The 22878-nt window shown below is 41.3% G+C and overlaps 1 protein-coding gene across 1 annotated transcript in view; it reads left to right on the forward strand.

Moving 5' to 3' along the window:
• LOC126236667 (cytoplasmic dynein 2 heavy chain 1) overlaps positions 1 to 22878 on the forward strand; it is an 873274-nt gene that overhangs the window by 436496 nt on the left and 413900 nt on the right. The window contains exon 38 of the mRNA XM_049946146.1: positions 10956 to 11134. Coding sequence (XP_049802103.1) covers positions 10956 to 11134 — 179 coding nt within the window. The remainder of the gene's footprint in view (positions 1 to 10955; positions 11135 to 22878) is intronic.

Raw genomic sequence — 22878 nt, forward strand, 5'->3', positions numbered from 1 at the left:
TGTGGTCTTCAGTCCTGAGACTGGCTTGATGCAGCTCTCCATGCCACTCTATCATGTGCAATCTTCTTCATCTCCCAGTACCTACTGCAACCTACATCCTTCTTAATCTGCTTAGTGTACTCATCTCTTGGTCTCCCTCTACGAGTTTTACCCTCCACACTGCCCTCCAATGCTAAATTTGTGATCCCTTGATGCCTCAGAACATGTCCTACCAGCCTGTCCCTTCTTCTAGTCAAGTTGTGCCACAAACTCATCTTCTCCCCAGTTCTATTCAATACCTCCTCATTACTTATGTGATCTACCCATCAAATCTTCAGCATTCTTCTATAGCACCACATTCTGAAAGCTTCTATTCTACACCCCTGGAAATGGAAAAAAGAACACATTGACACCGGTGTGTCAGACCCACCATACTTGCTCCGGACACTGCGAGAGGGCTGTACAAGCAATGATCACACGCACGGCACAGCGGACACACCAGGAACCGCGGTGTTGGCCGTCGAATGGCGCTAGCTGCGCAGCATTTGTGCACCGCCGCCATCAGTGTCAGCCAGTTTGCCGTGGCATACGGAGCTCCATCGCAGTCTTTAACACTGGTAGCATGCCGCGACAGCGTGGACGTGAACCGTATGTGCAGTTGACGGACTTTGAGCGAGGGCGTATAGTGGGCATGCGGGAGGCCGGGTGGACGTACCGCCGAATTGCTCAACACGTGGGGCGTGAGGTCTCCACAGTACATCGATGTTGTCGCCAGTGGTCGGCGGAAGGTGCACGTGCCCGTCGACCTGGGACCGGACCACAGCGACGCACGGATGCACGCCAAGACCGTTGGATCCTACGCAGTGCCGTAGGGGACCGCACCGCCACTTCCCAGCAAATTAGGGACACTGTTGCTCCTGGGGTATCGGCGAGGACCATTCGCAACCGTCTCCATGAAGCTGGGCTACGGTCCCGCACACCGTTAGGCCGTCTTCCGTTCACGCCCCAACATCGTGCAGCCCGCCTCCAGTGGTGTCGCGACAGGCGTGAATGGAGGGACGAATGGAGACGTGTCGTCTTCAGCGATGAGAGTCGCTTCTGCCTTGGTGCCAATGATGGTCGTATGCGTGTTTGGCGCCGTGCAGGTGAGCGCCACAATCGGGACTGCATACGACCGAGGCACACAGGGCCAACACCCGGCATCATGGTGTGGGGAGCGATCTCCTACACTGGCCGTACACCACTGGTGATCGTCGAGGGGACACTGAATAGTGCACGGTACATCCAAACCGTCATCGAACCCATCGTTCTACCATTCCTAGACCGGCAAGGGAACTTGCTGTTCCAACAGGACAATGCACGTCCGCATGTATCCCGTGCCACCCAACGTGCTCTAGAAGGTGTAAGTCAACTACCCTGGCCAGCAAGATCTCCGGATCTGTCCCCCATTGAGCATGTTTGGGACTGGATGAAGCGTCGTCTCACGCGGTCTGCACGTCCAGCACGAACCCTGGTCCAACTGAGGCGCCAGGTGGAAATGGCATGGCAAGCCGTTCCACAGGACTACATCCAGCATCTCTACGATCGTCTCCATGGGAGAATAGCAGCCTGCATTGCTGTGAATGGTGGATATACACTGTACTAGTGCCGACATTGTGCATGCTCTGTTGCCTGTGTCTATGTGCCTGTGGTTCTGTCAGTGTGATCATGTGATGTATCTGACCCCAGGAATGTGTCAATAAAGTTTCCCCTTCCTGGGACAATGAATTCACGGTGTTCTTATTTCAATTTCCAGGAGTATATTCTCGTCTAAACTATTTATCATCCATGTTTCACTTCCATACATGGCTACACTCCATACAAATACTTTCAGAAACGACTTCCTGACACTTAAATCTATACTCGATGTTAACAAATTTCTCTTCTTCAGAAACGCGTTCTTTGCCATTGCCAGTCTACATTTTATATCCTCTCTACTTTGACCATCATCAGTTATTTTGCTCCCCAAATAGCAAAACTCCTTTACTACTTTAAGTGTCTCATTTCCTGATCTAATTCCCTCAGCATCACCCGACTTAATTCGACTACATTCCATTATCCTCGTTTTGCTTTTGTTGATGTTCATCTTATACCCTCCTTTCAAGACACTGTCCATTCTGTTCAACTGCTCTTTCAAGTCCTTTGCTGTCTCTGACAGAATTACAATGTCATTGGTGAACCTCAAAGTTTTTATTCCTTCTCAGTGGATTTTAATACCTACTCCGAACTTTTCTTTTGTTTCCTTTACTGCTTGCTCAATATACAGATTGAATAGCATCGGGGAGAAGCTACAACCCTGTCTCAGTGCCTTCCCAACCACTGCTTCCCTTTCATGTCCCTCGGCTCTTATAACTGCCATCTGGTTTCTGTACAAATTGTAAACAGCCTTTCGCTCCCTGTATTTTACCCCTGCCACCTTCAGAATTTGAAATAGAGTATTCCAGTCAACATTGTCAAAAGCTTTCTCTAAGTCTACAAATGCTAGAAACGTAGATTTGCCTTTCCTTAATCTTTCTTCTAAGATAAGTCATAGGGTCAGTATTGCCTCACGTGTTCCAACATTTCTACGAAATCCAAACTGATCTTCCCCGAGGTCGGCTTCTACCAGTTTTTCCATTCGTCTGTAAAGAATTAGTGTTAGTATTTTGCAGCCGTGACTTATTAAACTGATAGTTTGGTAATTTTCACATCTGTCAACACCTGCTTTCTTTGGGATTGGAATTATTATATTCTTCTTGAAGTCTGAGGGAATTTCACCTGTCTCATACATCTTGCTCCCCAGATGGTATAGTTTTGTCAGGACTGCCTCTCCCAAGGCTGTCAGAAGTTCTAATGGAATGTTGTCTACTCTCAGGGCCTTGTTTCGACTCAGGTGTTTCAGTGCTCTGTCAAACTCTTCACGCAGTATTATATATCCCATTTCATCTTCATCTACATCCTCTTCCATTTCCATAATATTGTCCTCACGTACATCGCCCCTGTATAGACCCTCTATATACTCCTTCCACCTTTCTGCTTTCCCTTCTTTGCTTAGAACTGGATTTCCATCTGAGCTCTTGATATTCATGCAAGTGGTTCTCTTTTCTCCAAAGGTCTCTTTAATTTTCCTGTAGGCAGTATCTATCTTACCCCTAGTGAGATAAGCCTCTACATCCTTACATTTGTTCTCTAGCCATCCTTGCTTAGCCATTTTGCACTTCCTGTCAATCTCATTTTTGAGACGTTTGTATTCCTTTTTGCCTGCTTCATTTACTGCATTTTTGTATTTTCTCATTTCATCAATTAAATTCAGTACCTCTTCTGTTACCCAAGGGTTTCTACTAGCCCTCGTCTTTTTACCTACTTGATCCTCTGCTGCCTTCGCTATTTCATCCCTCAAAGCTACCCATTCTTCTTCTACTGTATTTCTTTCCCCTATTCCTGTCAATTAGTCCCTTATGCTCTCCCTGAAACTCTGTACAACCTCTGGTTCTTTCAGTTTATCCAGGTCCCATCTCCTTAAATTCCTACCTTTTTGCAGTTTCTTCAGTTTTAATCTACAGTTCATAACCAATAGATTGTGGTCAGAGTCCACATCTGCCCCTGGAAATGTCTTACAATTTAAAACCTGGTTCCTAAATCTCTGTCTTACCATTATATAATCTATCTTAAACCTTCTAGTATCTTCAGGCTTTTTCCATGTATACAATTTTCTTTCATGATTCTTGAACCAAGTGTTAGTTATGATTAAGTTATGCTCTGTGCAAAATTCTACCAGGCGGCTTCCTCTTTCATTTATTAGCCCCAATCCATATTTATCTACTACATTTCCTTCTCTTCCTTTTCCTACTCTCGAATTTCAGTCACCCATGACTATTAAATTTTTGTCTCCCTTCACTACTTGAATAATTTCTTTTATCTCATCATACATTTCATCAGTTTCTTCATCATCTGCAGAGCTAGTTTGCATATAAACTTGTACTACTGTAGTAGGCGTGGGCTTCGTGTCTATCTTGGCCACAATAATGCGTTCAGTATGCTGTTTGTAGTAGCTTACCCGCTCTCCTATTTTCCTATTCATTATTAAAGCTACTCCTGCATTACCCAAGTTAAGACTGTCAAATTTTTCTTGTTTTAGGTGCCATAAAACTACCTTACATACTGTTAATTTATAAGCACACAGCTGTCTAGCATAATATGCTGCTTAATCAGGAAGTTTTGTTAGTATCTTGTTCTTTTGGCAGTCAAAAGATAACTTCTCAGCCTTAGAATCCTCAGTTGATGTTAACTTTACAAATACCTTAGCTTATAACAGCATACACTCTCAGTTTTCTAACTAAAAGGTTTTTGTCTTCATGAGAGAAAGTTGGAATCTTCGCTCTTCTTTCCCGTCACAGACACACTGAAACAAACCAGTTCCGGGAGACTTAAAACTTATATTTGGTCACAAAGTTTCAAACAATTGATTAACTGTAGGTCTTCCAAAGCTCCCTTACACTAAGATCAGAAGAAAGGTATCTCTTATCAGATTTTTGCCTATAATAGTGTGAATCAGTGGGCTACAGTTTATCAGTAAATTTCTTAACAACTTCTCTTCTTTCCCAGAACTTCTTTGACTGTGTGCTTCCCCCTCCTGTTCCTCTAGGAGATGCACCAGTCAATAACTGTTGTTTGCATTGGTTTTGAATCCTGTCTTTCTTGGTGCCTAGAACAGAAGGGAAGGTTTCCTGCCATACCTGAATCAATGTTTAATTACTGCTTATTGGACTCACTTTCAGGAAGTACTTCATGCTTTAAAACTCATTGTCTCTCTCATTAATGTCTTACCTTTTGTTTATTTTTGTGGCTGTCGGACTATCACACTCAAGTGTAGGAGTTTTTACATAGAATCACCTTTCATTACGAAATCAACCCAATCACATGCCAAATATGAATATATGTCTCTTACATTTCTTAAATATCAAAGTTATTTTACTGAAGAATGAAAAACTGTCACTTAGCGTGAACACACTTCCCTAATAATGCATGTGCTCATCCAGTCTCCTTTAACAGTTATGTTTGTTTCACATTCACTGAAGCAACCATTGCTACATTTCCACATTAATTAAACAGATAATCATTGACCATGGAAGCACTTTCTCTTAAATTCTACTAACAATATGTTTCTTCATGACAATTACTGATTCTCAAACACTATATCTCAACCATAAATCTCTCAGCTAACACTGTGCACCTTTCTGGGAAATAACTGAAATACTGAACTACTTCCTTTCTGCAAACTGAACTAACGTGTTTATTTATTAATTCCATATCTACAAAATTCTGCCCATTACTTATCCTTGGTGCAGCAGCATGTGGCCACTCCTTACAGAAGCTCAACATCAACTCTTCTGCACACACCAGGACTGCATGTGATCGCTAGGACTGGGCCATTGTTGTCATTATATGTCAGGACAATGCACCCTCATAGAAAAGGCTTGCTCTTCTCCAAACATTCCAGAAGGCAGCTATAAGTAAGGAGTAGAATATTGATACATTAAGATAGCAGTACACAACAGGCACAATATTCCTGCTGCCTTCTTTCTCATGTTTTCAAACTGGTTGTTGTTAAATAGTGTCTTGAACGATGACCTCATCTTGATGTTGTTTTAGTTTCAAATAGCACTTCAGTTCTTATCATAAACTTGATGTTGATGGATAACAAACATTACAGAATCATATTTTAACCCTTTCGCTGCTACAGATGTACTCTCTGCATTCTGAGGGGGTGGGGTGCAGCTTTTGTTTGCCAAATGTTGGTTGGTGCTTGTGTTAAGAAACTTCATTCTGACCAATATGAAATACCCATCACCTGACTTTAAGAAAACAATAAGGTGAAAAAATTTGATGTAGGTAAGATATTAAAATTTTACTTGAAATTGAGAACTGAAGGACATCTTGTTTCATTCTCGAGATACTGATTTTTAGATCCAACAGGTGGTTGCATGCAATGTTCCCAGTTCTGTTCATGTGGACTTGCTGGCTGTTATGAAATACTTATCATCCAATTTTAAGACAACTATTAGGCAAAAAAATTTTATTTTTGTTTGTCTTACACTCTGATATCTTTGCTCCATAAAGGACTAAATTTATTTTCATTGTACAGCATAGTTACTGTGCTGCATTGTATTAAGTAAATCATTACACAATATTTTAAAAAGTTTGCAGAGGTAAAAATGCATTGTGTAAACTTTGTGTATGGTTGATTTTAGCTCACACATTGCAGTGAGTGAAATGTAGGTAAGATACTGAAATTTTATTTAAAATTGCGAGCATAATAATATCTCACTTCATCCTCAAGCTACTGATGTTTATATCTGATGGTTGACTGCATCCATCACAAATCAAGTGATCATAACAATCATCATATTTAATAAATGGTTCAAGATATCAAAATGGGGCCTGCGAAGAGGCACTTACATTGTATGATAATTACACTAAACTTTTTTATTCCTGAGATATGGAAGTAATCTGTCCACAACAATGAGAAGTTGGCAAGTCAGGACACATACAGACATCAATAGCACTGTAGGAAAATGCAAATGCAAGTTGTGTGCCTGTATATATCCACAGCACCTGGGGAATGACAGAGCAGTACATATATACATATCCGCAGCAAAAAAAAAAAAAAAAAAAAAAAAAAAAAAAAAAAAAAAAAAAAAAAAAAAAAAAAAAAAAAAAAAAGGTTGATGAGGCAGTTTTTGGAAACAACATTAACAATGTGAGTTTTGGAACCAACAGGCAAAAAAATATGTGGATATGACATTGTTTGCAACAGATGTGGGTATTTAACATTTAAAATCAATGGGATATGACACGGTTTGGAACATCATGCATTAACTGGATGTTGGAGAGGATGGAGTAGATTCAGAAGTCACTGCCAAGTCAGTTCTGACCAAAGGTGGATAAGGCAGTTTTTGGAACCCGGTTCCTCATTTGTTAAATAAACTGAATATTTGTGAAACAAATGATGTGAACTAATTATGCATCCCTTATGTAATTGTAGCGACAGGTTTGCAGCCTAACAAGTCTGTAAACTGCTGCCATAGATCCTGTTTCTGACACTAGTTATACACTATGTTCAGAGTTTATAGTGCCAGTGTTCTAACAGTACACGCAAATTTACCAAGTATTGCTATGACTAAAGCATCTGCATATCCTTGGCAAAAATTGTCTTAGCAAACTGCATCCACTGGTGTATAGTGGTCTTGATGGTATGCTCTTCTGCAGCTTGAGCTACGGATTCAAAGGTTGTGTTGCTGAAAGTCCTCTCAGTATCTAAGAAGATGCAGAGCACCATTTTCTGAAAGTGTAGTGCTTCTTTTGCCTTCCCAACAAGTTTGTGAAGTGCTGTTTTGAATGATTTGCCTGGTTGATACACATGCTGGTTTTCACATAGAGGAACTTCAGTTAACCTCCTTTCTCTAATGAGTATATTAACCAGTTTCTCTAATGCCGTTAGAAGAAAGGAGGGTAGACTGCTTGAACTCATCTCATTAGCCATGGTATGATCAGTTTTCATGGGATTCAGAGTGACAACAATATTCACTGTCCTCGAAGCATTAGGAATGACTTCTGCAGCTAAACTGACCAAACAGTCTGCATAGGAATCTACATTTCCTGCTTGTTGCAGCATAGCTGGAAAGATACCATCTTAACCTGGTGATTAAAATAGTTGAACTGTTCCCATTGCCTACTGGATTTTCTTGAAACCCACATGTACCTTAGTAGATTCCCATTTGTTGCCTGTAAACCATTACCTCATAGGGGCTGAATCTTTGTCTGAATCATCTGCCAGAGTACATTGGGGTAACTGAGTCTTGAGGAGAACATCCAACCTCTCATACAATGATCTAGTATAATAACTATCCTCCCTCCTCACAGTGCCTCATGGATGTGTTGGTATCCTAGTGAGTATATTGGGAAGTGGCTCTGGCAGCTGTATCTTTTACCTCTTCCCTGAATGGTTTCCAGGATGACTGTTTCACTTGGTTACCATACAGATTGTATTTAGTAAAGACCCCCCTTGATATTTTACCCATGTTACTTTGTTCTTACAAAATTAAACAGGCTTCTTGATTGCTCTCGTTGCAATTCCAGATTTTATTCAACTAAGGTACATTTCTGAAGGAAAGTTCTGTACCCCTATTCAAGATCTCTAGGCTACCCTCCAATAGGTATTAAAGTAGGTACTCAGCTTTGCTGTTGATGTCACTACTTTCTCATGTAAAGTTGTGGGCATTGGCATCACAACCAATCTGCAATTGCTGTTTCTTCATGAATGTTTTCCAAATATGATGTCACAGTGACAGGTGTTACTTCATCTGCAATTTCCTCTAAGTCTACTGGATTTCTTGTTGAATTAAATAACTTCAGATAAACTTGAATTTATGTGTTCTCTATATGAATCCCAGTCTTGTCTTCATAGAACTCCTAAAACCCATGGTGTAAGTTATGTTGATTACTTCTTATTTCTTATACTCCTGAAGGTAGGTTCCTTATCCTTACCCCTATTTACAATCTGTAGTTTACTCTACAATAGGTATTAAAGTAGGTACCCACATCTGCTGTTGATGTTACTGCTTCCTCACATGAGGCTGTGGGCATTGGCATCACAACCAACTAGCAATTGCCAGTTCAGCTACAAGCAGTTGTCTATCAGTCTCATAATTTCCTGTGATAGGTTGAGCACTGCCCTCATTAGGAAGGTGTACTGAGACCAATACTACTTTCCTTGTAAGCCCTTCTAACATATTTCATTCTGATGGTCACTAAGTCCTTGGAACAGAAGTTCATCATTGACATAAATGAAATTCCATTTTTAAAATAAATGCTTGTTCTGAGGGGTTTTAGATTCCTGGCATAAATCAGCTTCAACTTACCTCCAGTTCCTCCAAGGTCTGATATAACCCCTTTTTACATGGAGGAATCTTGGATCAAGGCAATGTTGTCCTCTTGTGTTCCCAGAAGGTGACTCAAGGTGGTGGTTGCCCCCTTACTTTGCTGCAGGTTTATCTGCAACACTTCTCGCCACCAATTTGCTGCCATCGTTGTCTTTGATCACCCTCGCAGGAACCTGTGAGAACCTTCACATTGCCTTCACAATTTTCTCTCCAGCTTCCACCACAAGGGGTTGACCAACAGTTCCAAGCTTCTGATGAGTGGTACTCTGTTTAGACTTTCTGATTCTGAACCCATAATTTCTCTAACAAAGTCTCTGGGGGAATATCTTTGAGTAGTTTTGGCGCACAGACTGATATTTTAGTGGTCTTGAACAGTTCTGTTGTTGTGTTGACCAGCAGCTTTGCCTCATCCCATGAATATATCTTGGGCACAATCTCCTTCAGCCACTCAACTGTCCCCACCCCCTCACAAACAAAGATCAGAGCATCCTTATCCAGATAGACCCTCCTGAGTTTGAGGCCTTGACTAGTGTGTTCCCCAATTTTTTGAAAAAGGCTCAACTGGACTAACTCGTCCCACTGAGAAAAGGTGTAAACAAGACCATAGCCTTGTTGAATAGCTGCTACCAAAAAAACCAAAACTGCAGTACTATGGGTTTGGTTCCTAGTTGCCTGTGTTAGCTTTGCTGGATGTTTTTCACCTGTGATTTGAAAGTACCAGACTCTTTGCTCATTCTGTTACTACCTCTGCTAGCAGTAGAAGAGTGCTGTTTACCCTCTTCACTTTGAGTCAGTCTTTGTTGGGGATCATAGGTTCAAGACCTTTTAGCTCCCTCCATTTGTTCTTAGGAAGCCTTTTCTTTCCTTCCAGGTCTCTTTGTCCTCTAAGAAGTTTCCTCCTCTGTGCCCAGGTCATAGCCGTCATATTGATCTGATCCAGTTTCTCAGCAACACTTTCCACCCAGTGAAATGGTCCCTCCCCCAATGCTTTTGCAGAAACAGTTCCCATTGGCTAAGTGGCCAATATTTGACTGTTTGAGGTGTTTGAACATCAAGTTCCACAGTGTGTGTGTATGTGTGTGTTTTCCACTGTGTTATTCATTTGGTCCCAGGATACTACAGGTGACAGATCAGTCTATACCAGCAGAACTCCAGATTTCACATGGTATCTGTGATGCTCCGTTCACTACGCTTTGTCATATGTGGCACACACCTTCAGCAGGGATTGCATCATACCTTGGGTTGGGCGAATTCTTTTGTTTTGGGCCCCCCTTGTTCCATCTGATACATATTTTCATGTGAATTGGATGACCCAAGAGGGAGTACTTATCCCCCCCTCACCTCTGAAAGGATGTACTTTTGAGAGGGATCAAGCTCCTCAGACAGAAGTAGAAGCACTCATGAGGTGGATTCTGGGCAAACTTTTCTTACAGTTCTTCAGTTAGTTCGCAAATGTTTTGGCCCTTAACCCTTTCCAGTTCAATTTTTCTGCTCAGTGTGCTCTCGGTAGTTCTTATTTACTTTGCAATATTGGAAACATTTTTACGTCATCCAACATTGGATCCAGAGTAAAAATCATAGTGTAAGATGTAGTTTAACAGAGGATCCAGTAGGATTCTCCTGCAGGAAAAGAAACTTCTTGTTTTAAGAACTACATGGTGGTGTGTGCTCTTTATGTTTCTTATTTACTTTGCAATATTGGAAACATTTTTACATCATCCAACATTGGATCCAGAGTAAAAATCATAGTGTAAGATGTAGTTTAGCAGAGGATCCAGTAGGATTATTCATACCTGTTCTCCTGCAGGAAAAGAAACTTCTTGTTTTAAGAACTACATGGTGGTGTGTGCTCTTTATGTTTCACACATGTACATTTTGTCACTTTTCATGTTAGTTTGTGCATTTTATTATTTTTTTTTTATGAAAGTGATAGTGATGACATTAAAGTAAAAAAATATAAGTATTTAAATAACTCGTTTGAGGCATCTGTATGTAAATTTCTTTTCTCCATTACAGGTATACAGTGGGTGTTACAAAATGGTGAAGCTGTAGTTCCCTTTTCACTAATAGGGTTGGTAAAAAATGGTTTGTCTCACTTAGCAGGTGTTACTAGTAAATCAGAATATGCCCTTTGCCTTGTACGTGGTCTGGGTGGTAATTTGACCTGCAGCAGCAGAGAGGTATTTGCAAAAGAGGTAAGAAGTATTCTAATTTTTCATTGTAATGTTACTAATTGCATTAATTTTTGTGTCAATAGCTTATTGTTTGTGAATGACACTCCTGATAACAAATTTAAGAAATAAAGTATTATATTTAATGCAAGACATGTATAGCCTCTCTACTTGAATGTATAGCCTCTCTACTTGAAGATTAGATTTAGAGAGAATCTACTCTTATTTTCTATTTCTAAAAGATTTGATTCCTGTTTGGCAGCATTTGTGATGCAATATTATTTTACTGCGTCACAAGAGTTGCCGGAGAATGTCTTGATAGTGCTCCTTTCTCACTGTTTGTCCTTCCAGTGTGTATTTGTAATGCACAATTCCACTGACATCAAAGAAGACAGTCAGCATCACCTTGATTTTGCTTCACACTTGTCACAGTTTCTTCAGCCTTGGAGACTCCGTATGCCTCCATTGTGATGACTGTCTTTTTGTTTCTGGGTCATACCCATACACCCATGACTCATCTCCAGTTATCATGGTGATCAGAAATCCAGGATCATCTCCAGTTATCACGGTGTTCAGAAATCCAGGATCATCTACATCTACATCTACATCTATACTCCGCGAGCCACCTTACGGTGTGTGGCGGAGGGTACTTATTGTACCACTATCTGATCCCCCCTTCCCTGTTCCATTCACGAATTGTGCGTGGGAAGAACGACTGCTTGTAAGTCTCCGTATTTGCTCTAATTTCTCGGATCTTTTCGTTGTGATCATTACGCGAGATATATGTGGGCGGTAGTAATATGTTGCCCATCTCTTCCCGGAATGTGCTCTCTCGTAATTTCGATAATAAACCTCTCCGTATTGCGTAACGCCTTTCTTGAAGTGTCCGCCACTGGAGCTTGTTCAGCATCTCCGTAACGCTCTCGCGCTGACTAAATGTCCCCATGACGAATTGCGCTGCTTTTCGCTGGATCATGTCTATCTCTTCTATTAATCCAACCTGGTAAGGGTCCCATACTGATGAGCAATACTCAAGAATCGGACGAACAAGCGTTTTGTAAGCTACTTCTTTCGTCGATGAGTCACATTTTCTTAGAATTCTTCCTATGAATCTCAACCTGGCGCCTGCTTTTCCCACTATTTGTTTTATGTGATCATTCCACTTCAGATCGCTCCGGATAGTAACTCCTAAGTATTTTACGGTCGTTACCGCTTCCAATGATTTACCACCTATGGCATAATCGTACTGGAATGGATTTCTGCCCCTATGTATGCGCATTATATTACATTTATCTACGTTTAGCGAAAGCTGCCAGCTGTCGCACCATTCATTAATCCTCTGCAGGTCTTCCTGGAGTACGTACGAGTCTTCTGATGTTGCTACTTTCTTGTAGACAACCGTGTCATCTGCAAATAGCCTCACGGAGCTACCGATGTTGTCAACTAAGTCATTTATGTATATTGTAAACAATAAAGGTCCTATCACGCTTCCTTGCGGTACTCCCGAAATTACCTCTACATCTGCAGATTTTGAACCGTTAAGAATGACATGTTGTGTTCTTTCTTCTAGGAAATCCTGAATCCAATCACAAACCTGGTCCGATATTCCGTAAGCACGTATTTTTTTCACTAAACGTAAGTGCGGAACCGTATCAAATGCCTTCCTGAAGTCCAGGAATACGGCATCAATCTGCTCGCCAGTGTCTACGGCACTGTGAATTTCTTGGGCAAATAGGGCGAGCTGGGTTTCACATGATCTCTGTTTGCGGAATCCATGTTGGTTATGATGAAGGAGATTTGTATTATCTAAGAACGTCATAATACGAGAACACAAAACATGTTCCATTATTCTACAACAGATTGACGTAAGTGAAATAGGCCTATAATTATTCGCATCTGATTTATGACCCTTCTTGAAAATGGGAACGACCTGTGCTTTCTTCCAGTCGCTAGGTACTTTACGTTCTTCCAGAGATCTACGATAAATTGCTGATAGAAAGGGGGCAAGTTCTTTAGCATAATCACTGTAGAATCTTAAGGGTATCTCGTCTGGTCCGGATGCTTTTCCGCTACTAAGTGATAGCAGTTGTTTTTCAATTCCGATATCGTTTATTTCAATATTTTCCATTTTGGCGTCCGTGCGACGGCTGAAGTCAGGGACCGTGTTACGATTTTCCGCAGTGAAACAGTTTCGGAACACTGAATTCAGTATTTCTGCCTTTCTTCGGTCGTCCTCTGTTTCGGTGCCATCGTGGTCAACGAGTGACTGAATAGGGGATTTAGATCCGCTTACCGATTTTACATATGACCAAAACTTTTTAGGGTTCTTGTTTAGATTGTTTGCCAATGTTTTATGTTCGAATTCGTTGAATGCTTCTCTCATTGCTCTCTTTACGCTCTTTTTCGCTTCGTTCAGCTTTTCCTTATCAGCTATGATTCGACTACTCTTAAACCTATGGTGAAGCTTTCTTTGTTTCCGTAGTACCTTTCGTACATGATTGTTATACCACGGTGGATCTTTCCCCTCGCTTTGGACCTTAGTCGGTACGAACTTATCTAAGGCGTACTGGACGATGTTTCTGAATTTTTTCCATTTTTGTTCCACATCCTCTTCCTCAGAAATGAACGTTTGATGGTGGTCACTCAGATATTCTGCGATTTGTGCCCTATCACTCTTGTTAAGCAAATAGATTTTCCTTCCTTTCTTGGCATTTCTTATTACACTTGTAGTCATTGATGCAACCACTGACTTATGATCACTGATACCCTCTTCTACATTCACGGAGTCGAAAAGTTCCGGTCTATTTGTTGCTATGAGGTCTAAAACGTTAGCTTCACGAGTTGGTTCTCTAACTATCTGCTCGAAGTAATTCTCGGACAAGGCAGTCAGGATAATGTCACAAGAGTCTCTGTCCCTGGCTCCAGTTCTGATTGTGTGACTATCCCATTCTATACCTGGTAGATTGAAGTCTCCCCCTATTACAATAGTATGATCACGAAACTTCTTCACGACGTTCTGCAGGTTCTCTCTGAGGCGCTCAACTACTACGGTTGCTGATGCAGGTGGCCTATAGAAGCATCCGACTATCATATCTGACCCACCTATGATACTTAACTTAACCCAGATTATTTCACATTCGCATTCGCTAATAACTTCACTGGATATTATTGAATTCTTTACTGCTATAAATACTCCTCCACCATTGGCGTTTATCCTATCCTTGCGGTATATATTCCATTCTGTGTCTAGGATTTCGTTACTGTTCACTTCCGGTTTTAACCAACTTTCCGTTCCTAATACTATATGCGCACTATTTCCTTCAATAAGAGATACTAATTCAGGAACCTTGCCCTGGATACTCCTGCAGTTTACCAATATTACGTTAACTTTTCCTGTTTTTGGTCTCTGAGGACGGACGTTCTTTATCAACGATGATAATGTTCTCTCTGGTAAGCCGTCAGGTATTTTATCGTTTCGCCCAAGGGGGGGTCCCTCTAACCTAAAAAACCCCCGTGTGCACGCCACACGTACTCTGCTACCCTAGTAGCTGCTTCCGGTGTGTAGTGCACGCCTGACCTGTCTAGGGGGTCCCTACAGTTCTCCACCCAATAACGGAGGTCGATGAATTTGCAACCATTATAGTCGCAGAGTCGTCTGAGCCTCTGGTTTAGACCCTCCACACGGCTCCAAACCAGAGGACCGCGATCGACTCTGGGCACTATGCTGCAGATATTAAGCTCAGCTTGCACTCCGCGTGCGATGCTGGTTGTCTTCACCAAATCAGCCAGCCGCCGGAAGGAACCAAGGATGGCCTCAGAACCCAAGCGGCAGGCGTCATTCGTTCCGACATGTGCTACTATCTGCAGCCGGTCACACCCAGTGCGTTCAATAGCTGCCGGAAGGGCCTCCTCCACATTACGGACGAGACCCCCCGGCAAGCACACCGAGTGCACACTGGCATTCTTCCCCGACCTACCCGCTATTTTCCTGAGGGGCTCCATAACCCGCCTAACGTTGGAGCTCCCTATAACTAATAGGCCCGCCCTCTGTGACTGTCGGGACCTTGCCGAAGAATCGGCCACTGGCCCAACAGGCGAGGCATCCTGTGGTGGCTCGGAAATGATGTCATCACCACTAGGAAGCACCCCGTACCTGTTGGAAAGGGGTAAGGCAGCCGCCACGCGGCCAGATCCCACCTTCGCCTTTCGGCCAGGCACGCGCGAGCCCACCACTGTCCGCCATTCACCCTGGAGTGATGGCTGACCGGTAAGATGCTCACTGCCGGAAGACGCAGCGACATCAGGGGTTCCATGTGATTCCAAGGCCACCGAAGTAGGCATAGGTCTCACCACAGTTGCCCCAACGCCACTACGAGCCGACGCCTGCGCCTCGAGCTCGATGAGCCTAACAGACAAAGCCTCCACCTGTCCCCGAAGAGTGGCCAATTCTCCTTGCGTCCGCTCACAACAACCACAGTCCCTACACATGACTATGTTTACCCTACTCTATACGGTGACAAATTCCCAAGATAATCTTCTGATGAGCTACTCTGATAATCAAGAAACACTCACTGAAATACGAGACGCGAAAACTACGCTAGGTTTTCCCAGAAAAACTATTTAAAAGCTAAGCGCAGCAAATAAGTACAAAAACACTGTTATTGAAATAAAAGGTTCTACCTAGTAAGCACTCGAACACGCAAGAAATTACAAAAATAAACTAGTAATTACACAGATAACTGAAAATAAGTCGCTGCTGTTTGTAAAATATGTAAGAAGCAAACGGTGTACTCGCCTTAGTAGTAGCAGGAGCTAGCGATGCGCTCTCGCTGACGGTCTAACTGACAGTGTTGGTGGTGTCCAGAAGATCCTGTGCAACATCAAAACGGAGGTCTTTTTGTTCCGGTGACAACAACTTGGGCATGAATTTCGCAGCCACTCAGTCCATGTTCAAATCATCATGCAAAATTGCATGTGCAGAATCTTTACTCACTCCAACCTCTTGGAGAATCTCCCACATGGTCAAACGATGATCTGTCATCACCAAATTTTGCATCCTCTCAACAACAGCTGCACTCCAAGCAGTTTGGGGCCTGCCAGAATGCTGGTCAATCTCCACTGATGTGCAGCTATTTTTTAATTTTTTATTTATTTATTTATTTGTTTATTGTTCCGTGGGACCACATTAAGGAGAAGTCTCCATGGTCATGGAACGAGTCAATACATGAAATTATAACACGATTGTAGAAACAGATAAAATGAAATATAAGAAACATATTCGGGCGACAAGTCGTTAGTTTAAATAAAGAAAATCAATAATGTAACACTGGAATTAGCTTAATTTTTTAGCTCTTCCAGGAGCTCCTCGACAGAATAGAAGGAGTGAGCCACGAGGAAACTCTTCAGTTTAGACTTAAAAGTGTTTGGGCTACTGCTAAGATTTTTGAGTTCTTGTGGTAGCTTATTGAAAATGGATGCAGCAGAATACTGCACTCCTTTCTGCACAAGACTCAAGGAAGTGCATTCCACATGCAGATTTGATTTCTGCCTAGTATTAACTGAGTGAAAGCTGCTAACTCTTGGGAATAGGCTAATATTGCTAACAACAAACGACATTAAAGAAAATACATACTGTGAGGGCAATGTCAAAATTCCCAGACTATTGAATAGGGGTCGACAAGAGGTTTTCGAACTTACACCACACATAGCTCGAACAGCCCGTTTTTGAACCAGAAATACCCTTTTTGAATCAGTAGAATTACCCCAAAAAATAATACCATATGACATAAGCGTATGAAAATATGCGAAGTAGACTACTTTTCGTGTTGAAATGTCACTTATTTCAGATACTGTTCTAATGGTAAATAAAGCGGCATTTAGTTTTTGAACAAGATCCTGAACATGGGCTTTCCACAACAGCTTACTATCTATCCGTACGCCTAGGAACTTGAACTGTTCCGTCTCGCTTATAACATGCCCATTCTGTCTGATTAAAATATTAGTTCTTGTTGAATTGTGAGCTAGAAACTGTAAAAACTGAGTCTTACTGTGATTTAGCATCAAATTATTTTCCACAAGCCACGAACTTATTTCATGAACTACATTATTTGATAATGTTTCAATATTACACACAAGATCCTTCACTACCAAGCTGGTGTCATCAGCAAACAGGAATATTTTTGAATCACCGGTAATACTAGAAGGCATATCATTTATATAAATAAGAAACAGCAGTGGCCCCAGCACCGACCCTTGGGGAACGCCCCATTTAACAGTGCCCCATTGGGACTGAACATCATTACCACTCTCAATATTGCGGAGGATTACCTTCTGCTTTCTGTTCTTAAAGTAGGAGGCGAACCAATTGTAAGCTACTCCCCTTACTCCATAATGTTCCAACTTCTGCAGTAATATTTTGTGGTCAACACAGTCAAAAGCCTTCGTTAAATCAAAGAAAACACCTAACGTTCGCAACTTTTTATTTAATCCGTCCAAAACCTCACAGAGAAAAGAGACTATAGCATTTTCAGTTGTTAAGCCATTTCTAAAACCAAACTGTACATTTGACAGCAAATTATGTGAATTTAAATGCTGCAGTAACCTTGTATATACAACCCTCTCGATAACTTTAGCAAACACCGATGGCATAGAAATGGGTCTATAATTGTCAACATTATCCCTGTCTCCCTTTTTATAAAGTGGCTTCACTACCGAATACTTTAATCGGTCAGGAAACCGACCACTCCTAAGGGAAAAGTTACAGATATGGCTAAGTACTGGGCTAACATACATGGAACAATACTTCAGTATTCTGCTAGATACCCCGTCATATCCATGAGAGTTCTTGGTCTTTAGTGATTTAATTATTAACTCAATCTCCCTCTTGTCAGTATCATGGAGGAGCACTTCAGGTAACAGTCTCGGAACACTTTTTTCTAAGAGCGCTATATGATTCCCTGTTGGGACTAGGTTTCTATTTAGTTCACCTGCTATATTCAGAAAGTGATTATTAAATACTGTACATATATGCGACTTATCAGTAACATGGACATCCCCACTACGCACTGATTCTATATTCTCGACCTGTCTCTGCAGACCAGCCACTTCCTTTACGACTGACCATATGGTTTTAATTTTATCCTGAGACTTAGCTATTCTGTCTGCATACCACATACTTTTTGCTTTCCTAATAACTTTTTTAAGCACCTTACAATACTGTTTGTAATGGGCTGCTGCATTTAGATTTTGACTGTTTCTAACGTTTTGATATAATTGCCACTTTGTTCTACAAGATATTCTTATCCCTTTAGTCAGCCACCCAGGCTGCCTGTTTGTGCTAGTACCCTGTTTTGAACGTTCTAACGGAAAGCAACTTTCAAAGAGCACGAGAAAAGTCTTGAGGAAAGCATTATATTTATCGTCTACTGTATCAGCACTATAAACATCTTGCCACTCTTGTTCCTTGATAAGGCTTACAAAAGTCTGTACAGCAACTGGATCAGCTTTCCTAAAAAGTTGGTAACTATATTTAACATGTGTTGCAGCACAAAAATCTTTTAGACTTAAAATTTGTGCATCATGATCTGAAAGGCCATTCACCTTTTTGCTAACAGAATGCCCTTCTAGTAATGACGAATGAACAAAAATATTGTCTATGGTTGTTCTACTGTTCCCTTGCACTCTCGTTGGAAAGAATACGGTTTGCATAAGATTATATGAATTAAGGAGGTCTACCAGCATCCTTTTCCTTGCACAATCACTTATACAATTAATATTGAAGTCACCACATATAACTAACGTTTTGTATTTCCTATAAAGTGAACCAAGAACCTCCTCTAGCTTTAGCAAAAATGTTGTGAAATCGGAGTCTGGGGATCTATAAATAACAACAGTAAGAAGTTTAGCTCCACTAAATTTAACCACACCTGCACAACATTCAAACACCTTTTCAGTGCAGTACTTTGAAACATCAATTGACTCAAATGGGATACCGTTTTTCACATACATGGCTACTCCCCCACACCGCAAAGAGCTCCTAGAAAAGCTGCCAGCCAACCTGTATCCTGGTAAAGTTGAACCACTCCTTGATTTGTGTTACACCCATCACACCTTCTCCAAACACCTGCTGAATCTTACGAATTGTTTTGCTTTGAGAATCAGCAATCTTTTGACACAGATAAGTATCTGAGCAGGTGTGCAAGTGTTGTACCTTGAGTCTGAACAAAATTTTTTACTATTGATGGTGCTGTCATGTGTTACCAAGGCCAAAATCTTGACAATGACCCACTGCCACTTCTCAACCTGTCACCATAGAGGTTGTCCATCCTGAGCTAGCACAGTAGATGGGAAAAGGGCATTTGGTTTTGTGCTCATTTCATTCATCTCATCTGTTCCCACTTCATGTCTTCATGTAGACGCATATGAAATGTCTTGGCTGAGAGGCACATGACAAAACAGAAGTGTATTTCCAGCTTAAATTGTCAGTGCTGGTAACATTGTTTGAACAACACTTGAATCATTAAAACTGGTGCAATAACACTCTCTACAATCATGGCATTCTTACGTAGAAGCTGGAGCACAACATTTTGAACAACTGTTCAACTGTTGTGAAAGTATCACCTGTCAAATTATAACAACAATGTGCCTACCTGGCTTTTATCATTGTCAGCAGACCTTTAGAAAATTTGATGTTTTCTCACTTGCACTTATAACATTTGCTGTAGTCATTTTCAGACTAGTGTCCTATACTTCACATTCATATATTTTCCCCTTTCTTTAAGTCATAAAGGTTTGTATCATTATCATTGAAAGAGATTGAATGGGTGAAATAACAGATCACTTTTATAGCAAAGATTTATCGTTCATTAGTGGGACAATGGAGTGTACCATGTGATTGGGTAACATCTGAGATAATTACAGTTGATAATAATGTTTACAGGATGGATCTGCGGAGATCCATTTCACTTAACTCAATATTTTGTACAATTAAGGAGTGTTTTTGTGTGCCTTTCTAGGGCCAAACAACTTCTCTAGTGGGAGTTCATTAACTAGGTTTCCACAAGAACCGATCATGTGAAACCCAGTTTATTCTGTTCATTCACGAGACTCAGAAGGCAGTAAATAGATGTAATTTGTTAAATGCCATGCAGTCTGGCTTCCAGAAAATCTTTGATACAGTTCTGCACCATTGTGTAATAAATGAAATATGTGCATGTTGAGTATCTGAACAGATTTGACAGAATATTTCCTTGAAAACAGAAATTGGCACTTCTTTCATAATAATGAGGAATTATCACAAATGAAATTCATTCCCAACGTACCTCAAAATGGTGTGATACATTCTATTACTGTTCACGGTATATGCCAGTAACTTGCCAAATGACGTCTGTCAGGTGGAACAGTTGTGTACAGGTAGATGAAATTGTTCTGGAAATTCAGCGAGACATCCAGATGATCTGGATGTGGTACAAAAATGGCAGCTGCCTCTGAATGTAAATAAATGTAATCAAATGTGAATAAATAGACAAAAAGATCTTGTATAATTTGACTATGCAGTTGGCAATCAGGCTCTGTAATGACCCACAGTCACCAAGTATTTGGAAGTATCCCAAACAAATTAATGTAGAATGATAACATAACTCTAACCAAGGGGATAGCAGGGGCAAGACTAATTGGAATAATACTAAGGAAGTATAATTCACACATGACAGGGTCCACTTACAAATCCCTTAATCAGACAGTTCGTGGGTGTACTGCTGGTCCTTAGTGTCCAATGGGCACAATATTTTAGCGAATTGCCATCTTCAGGTCAGCCTTACCTTGGTACATGCAAGGGTACAGTTCACTTGTCGAAATCTTGAGTACAACTCCCACGAATTTGTTAAACTACATTTACAGCAGGCCAATCATTTTACCTGCATGGCAGCCGATTCCGGCCATAGGAAGGTTACAGGTTGTCAAACATCAAAATTTTCACGTCTCATTGACAAACAGTCATTGGAGACCCCATGCAAGACTGTCTCAATATAACATGTAGCTGAGTGATGATGTGGTTTTGGTTCTGGAGAGGGGACTTAATTTTGCCCCTACCCCTGAGTTCACACTGGTTGCAAACATCGACATCTTAGCAGAGCAGCTGATGTGTGACTACTGCCTGAAGCAGCAGAAGTAGTGTGTCGTGACATTCTTCATCCTCTGGTGAGAACTGAGACTATGAAGTCAAACATTACCAGCAAAGAGATGGTGGCCATTCGGAGCGGCCATTTGGAACCTGAGAGAGTGCCCTGAAATTGTTATCTTACCTGCTGACAAGGGCAGTGTCATGGTTATTCTCTCCCACAAGGACTACACTGAGAAGATGCAGAGCCTGCTGAATGACAAATCGTACAGGAGGATCAGTGCTGTTCCCACCAAGAAGGTGGAGAACAAGACAGGGCATTTCTCAAGGAGTGGGAGTGACTAGATGTGGCCATCAAGAAATTTTCACCACTAGGACCTATAGCACCAAGACTTTATAGACTCTCCAAGATCCACAGAGATGGGCTTCCATTACACCACATTGTCAGCAACATCAGAGGTCCTACATATTTGCTGGCAAAATACCTGACAGAGATACTCAGTCCTTGTTTGGGTAAACTCTCACACCACATCCGCAATTCTGTGGATTTCATGAAATATCTCAACAACTTCAAGCTGAACGACTCAGATATAATGGAAAGCTTTGATACCATTTCATCTTTGACCAGGGCGCCTGTATGTGACTCCCTATAACGCATTGGTCAAAAATTTGTCATGAAGACCACTGACCTTTGCAGGCATGTCCTAACCTCCACATATTTTCTATTTAATACAGAATACTATGAGCAACCAGAGTGGATAACAATGACCAGCCCACTCTCACCAGTGATTGTGGATTTGTGTATGGAACGCTTCGAGGAAGAGGCCTGACATCAGCCAAATGGAAACCCTTTTTTTTTTCTGTTTTGTGGATTACATGTTCGGCATCTGGCCCCATGGAAGAGACAAACATCTTGACTTCCTTGCACATCTGAACTCCATACATCCCAATGTCAAATTCACTATGAAGACCAAAGAAGAAGGTTGATTACCAATCATGGATGTCCTGTCAAGTGAAAAGCTGATGGCACCATGGGCCTTGGTGTGTTTTGGAAGTAAACGCCCCCTGACCTGTAATTGCATGCAGATAGCTGCCACCACTCTTTGCAGAGGAATGGGATACTTAAAACACTAGTAAACAGATCTCACATCACCTCAGATGCAGAAAAAACTACATATTCAGAATGGCAGAAGATCAATGCTAAGAACAAAAGCGACACACTCAACTGATGTACCCCCAACAAGTTGGTGGTCGCAGAACACTGTTTGTCAGAGAATAATGCTATGGAATATGAATGTATCAATATTATACCACAGACTTCCATGTACATAAGTATGTAATCAGGGTCAGACAGCTGAGTAAACTGTATTACAAGCCAGTAGAAGAAAAATATCGTGTACAAATAAGGTCTGGTGTGTGTGTGTGTGTGTGTGTGTGTGTGTGTGTGTGTGTGTGAGAGTGAGTGAGTGAGTGAGTGAAACAGAGAGAGAGTATATTGTATTGTGTTGTATATATTGGTCCTGTTGTCTACAAAGCAGCTGATGCACGAGATATTGGACAAGTCGAGCTATAAGTATACAGCTGGAAGTCATTTCTGGGCATACTTATTTAATGTTACAGTAATATACTTTATACATAAGTATTTATATAA

The sequence above is a fragment of the Schistocerca nitens genome, chromosome 2, assembly GCF_023898315.1.
Source record: "Schistocerca nitens isolate TAMUIC-IGC-003100 chromosome 2, iqSchNite1.1, whole genome shotgun sequence".
In the NCBI taxonomy this organism is placed as follows: domain Eukaryota; kingdom Metazoa; phylum Arthropoda; class Insecta; order Orthoptera; family Acrididae; genus Schistocerca; species Schistocerca nitens.